At 33.2% G+C, this 4,586-nt stretch overlaps 1 protein-coding gene across 1 annotated transcript in view; it reads left to right on the top strand.

Annotated features, from left to right (window-relative positions):
* Positions 1-4,586, top strand: part of LOC110038936 (eukaryotic initiation factor 4A-3) — a 41,037-nt gene that overhangs the window by 32,183 nt on the left and 4,268 nt on the right. Inside the window, exons 4-5 of the mRNA XM_020743866.1 lie at positions 10-117; positions 197-316. Coding sequence (XP_020599525.1) covers positions 10-117; positions 197-316 — 228 coding nt within the window. The remainder of the gene's footprint in view (positions 1-9; positions 118-196; positions 317-4,586) is intronic.

The following is a 4,586-nucleotide window of genomic DNA, read 5'->3' as shown; positions in this document are numbered from 1 at the left end:
TTCCCTTAGGTTGTTCTGATATCTGCTACACTTCCTCATGAAATTTTGGAAATAACTAGCAAGTTCATGACGGACCCTGTGAGAATACTTGTCAAGCGTGATGAACTAACGCTTGAGGTGAACTGCATTACATCATGTCAATTCTATAATTGAGATTTGTACGGTTGATTGGATGTGATTCATTTTCTCAATGCAGGGTATCAAGCAATTCTTTGTTGCTGTTGAGAGGGAGGAGTGGAAATTTGATACTCTGTGTGATCTCTATGACACCCTTACTATCACCCAAGCTGTTATTTTCTGCAATACTAAAAGAAAGGTGACACCATTCACAGAACTTTGACATTACACGAGGGTCTATTCTCTTTTTTCCCCCATATTTTGTGTCAAAAGTTTTTTAATTTATTCCATTTGTTTTTCGCAACTCTGAGATTATCTGATATTTTTTTATTTATGGGATTTGTTAAATTTATATGAATCTGTATATCTTTTTCCCATTTCTTTCGTCTGCCAAGTTTCTTAGCATCCGCTATATTCGATTCATGTTTCTCAACCCCAGCTAAATTTGGTCAATTTTTCCTGTAATAAGCAATAAGCTAAATTGGTCTTTCAGGAATCGTGATTTTTACACTTTTAGCATCGCTAAATGCTCTACTCTTAAACTTGACTTTTTTCCCCTCATCCATTTTGAGCAATTTACATACATTAAGTGTTTGCAAAACATTAAATCAAGTGAAATTTAAATGCTTATTCTTTTGTCAGGCATTTGGCTGCTTGAAAATTGAAAGTTTTGTTTTGAAAGCGATCAGTTCATTTTCAGTTGTTTTATTTGCTAGAATAAAATCATCTATATTTTGAGGGAGTTATGATATGATTTGTGGAGTTCAAAATATAGTTGGTGTCTGACTTAATGATATGTTGGATTTAATAAAATTCATAAATTTTCAAAACAAGATTTATAATAACAAGCAATCGATGGTGGTTCTTTGCTTTTGTAGAGCATACCCTATTTAGTTCCCTATGTTGTCTTAATTTATCATTAATAGTATTAAGGTTTGTCCCATCACAAAGCAACTTTTATTATTTTACCTAGGGACACACAAGTGCAATTGAATATCAGTCTACTTTTTTAAGCTAAATCGAGTAGAATAGTTAAAGTATGATTAGGACATAAAATTTGACACTATTTACACTAAGTTATATAATAAAGTCTGATTGTCTAGAGTTTAGCAGCGAGCATTATTTGCTGGAAAGATGACCTCCTTACAGTACGAATATTAAGAGCAAAGTTGATACATCTATGTTTCAGCATAAACATTCTAGCTTTTAAAAGGATTTGATTTTCAAATATTCAGTATGGAATAATTATGCTAAACTTAAAAGGAGAAGTGCTTGAAAAATCTATAAAGTAAAGAAGAGCACAAACTGAAAAATGCATAATAATATCAAACTATGGTTATGGAGGTTCTGGAATAAAGAACTGGATCAAATGATTTACCATAAAGGCCAAATGGCTAACATAGAAAAGAAAGGTTGTATAACTGAATGCACGCTTGCATCATTTTGGGTTAGTAATGTGTGCTCCACTGCTCTGGAGACATATGCTCCCTTTTAGCAACACTTGAACTGATATGATACTTCATTGTTTCACTTCACAGCTTTGAACCTTATGCTTGCTTTCAATAACACTTTGATACGGACCAAATGTTGCAAAATATTGACGAATCACGCAAATCTATGTAACGTCCAAGTAGTATATGAAACATATTCAATGTATCAATCCCATGAGCGAGAAGTTATAAGTGTGAAGAATTTCTAGACTATTGGTTTCAAGTCTAGCCTAATTTTTCGATTCTTGGTATTTTTTTGAAGGTCTCTAACTTAATTTTTGCAAAGACAAAGATCCTGATTTAAGTGTGAGAGGTAAGTCTATCAAGTGAAAGTATCTCTCCTGACTTGGAACCTAAAAACTTAGGGTTGATAAAGTAACAAATTTGACGGTGACTATCAGGAATAAATTTATTCTTTAGTCTCTCCCGGTGAAAATAAGAAAATTAGGACCATTAACAAGTTTAGTTCTCTAAATCTGTCAAAATCCCTAAGATTAAGTCTTTCTTTATAAGATAACACTAATCTTAGAGCAATATTTATATTCTCATAGTTAATGATATTAATCTTAGTTCCACTAAAGATTTCCTGAAATTCAAAGTTTACGGCAATTTTTAATAATTTAATTGACCAGGCAGAATGTAAATGATGATTTAATGGATAAAATACCACTACCACATTGTTTCATACAAGTACATGAATAGCATCAAAACCCTAGAATCTCCACAGCATGAATAAATAGGATAAACATTTTATTAATCAAAGTCACTAAAGTACATAGTGAGTTTAGAAAGAAAAGCCAATAAACAGATTACACTCTTATGTGTTCTCCTCTCCCCTTCCACTGACAATCACTAAGTCACTTGCACAATTGGCTTGTCAATCCCTCAAAAACTCTCTGACTCTTCCTTACATAATTGCTTTCACTCACACACCAAAGAAAACTAGAGAATACAATTCTCAAAATGCTTGGCAGGTACACTTTCTTCCAGTATTTTTCTCCTTTAGTTGTCCCTAGGAGACGCTATGCAGAAAACAACCACCATAACTCTTATGTCGGTCGTCGGCCTCGAGGTTTCTCCTTCGAGCACTGTAGTTCCCTTTGTTCTATAAGGAAACAATATTGGTTAGGTAGGTGGCGCCTTGGCGCCACAGAAAATGGCGCAATAGTTCTATAGGGGATGAATAAGCGCCCCATACCTGGTGCCAAGGCACATGGTGCTTGGTTTGCTTAGGCCCATGGGTATCGCCTAGGGGTGCCCATATGGTGGGCGCCACTCAAGGCAACATGGGCTTTATGGCTAGGTGGCTCCATTAGACTCATGTTTGAAGCAACTTCTTTCTTTATTGCTCCAATATTTGCTAATGCATTTCTTAAAGCTTTCTTAAATATCTGGAATACCTGAAAAAAAATATAAATAGGAATAAATCATAGATAAAATGAAAGAAAATGTGGATAGATTATCTTATATTTTTAACGTTTGAAATTCCTTCAAACTTGCACATTACTTGCTTTCAAATAATTTCAAAATCCAAAATTAGAATATTTCAAAGAGCAATGAATGCTAGTGATTAAAGATTTAGTGCTTCCTAATATTATAGTAGACATATAATATCAAAGTGGACGTGTATTTTCATTAGTTTTAACTTTCATAGTACCCTTAATATCCTGATATAACAAATTGTAATCACATATCTACATATCATGCTAAATTACTCAAGTGAATTTTGATTAACATAAAATTAATATTTAGTCATAAATAACAATTATCTATTTAATTAAACTATCTGAATCCTGTTACATTATCTTTGAATAGAAAATGTTTAGCATTAGTTAGAAAAGTTATCGATCATTTGATATTTAGAAGAGAAATTGACATCAATTTTTAATTCGAGCATCATCCTAAGCTTCTCTTCAAAGGTTTCTGAAAATTTTCTTTTAATATTATGAAATTTTCAACAATTTTTTTGCTTTCTCAATTTTTGTCACTTTCCTTTTTTTATTTCTTTTTTTCTCTTTTTGTTGGGGTTACTATACTTGTTTAAGCTTTTTTAATGATTTGAAATTCCAACCCTTTTCTTAAGTCAAGTTTTCAATTCTACTCTAACTTAATTCAATTGTTTGTAGCTCAAGAGAGGGTAACCAAGAATCTAATCGTTTAAATTAAGCAGTGACTAAGCTTTGTAGTATTAAAATATTAATTTTATATGTAGTTAATATTCAACTAAGTATTTAGGAATGATTATACAGATAAGAAGTTATCATCGTTAGGGAGTGGGTCAAGGATTTTATTTTTTGGGATCTTGGATGCGGTAATGTTTCCTTCTGGCATGACTCTTGGGCTCAAATTAATTTTTCTCCTGGGGTAGATATTCATAATGATCTCCTCGTTTCTGACACTTGGCTTAATAATTCCTGGAATTTACCTCTTCTTACTCAGTTAGTGGGGCTGATAATGCTAATTATATTTCTACTATTAATTTTGATTCCCATAAACCTGATACTCCTATGTTAAAGATACATCCTGGTAGCTCTGTTACAAAAACGATTTATCACTCCACACACCGTTTTCAACAAACTACATGGGGGGACGGTTTGTGGAACCATGCATTAACACCTTCTATGTCTTTTTTGTCTTGGAGAATTTTTCATCGTTTACTACCTTGTGACGACATTCTCAAGCTCAAGGGATTAAGGTTAGCTTCTTGCTGCTCTCTATGTAACAATGATGAGGAAACTTTGGAACATTTATTTTTCACTTGTCCATTTTCACTTCAAATCTGGAGATTGGGGGTCTTTGGTTTAGCACTTCTCTGTATCCGGCCACAAATTTGATCTCCACTACTCTTTTGTGTAACCCGGATCAAAGGCGTAACCACTTTTTACACATATATCCTTATATTATATGTTGGTTCATTTGGATGACCCGGAACGATATTAAACATGCGAATAGTAAACCTCGATGCTCCAATGTCATCTC

The sequence above is a fragment of the Phalaenopsis equestris genome, unplaced genomic scaffold (genome assembly GCF_001263595.1).
Source record: "Phalaenopsis equestris unplaced genomic scaffold, ASM126359v1 Scaffold234382, whole genome shotgun sequence".
In the NCBI taxonomy this organism is placed as follows: Eukaryota; Viridiplantae; Streptophyta; class Magnoliopsida; order Asparagales; family Orchidaceae; genus Phalaenopsis; species Phalaenopsis equestris.
Note: the sequence above shows the minus strand (reverse complement) of the source record. Positions and strands in the feature narration are given on the sequence as shown.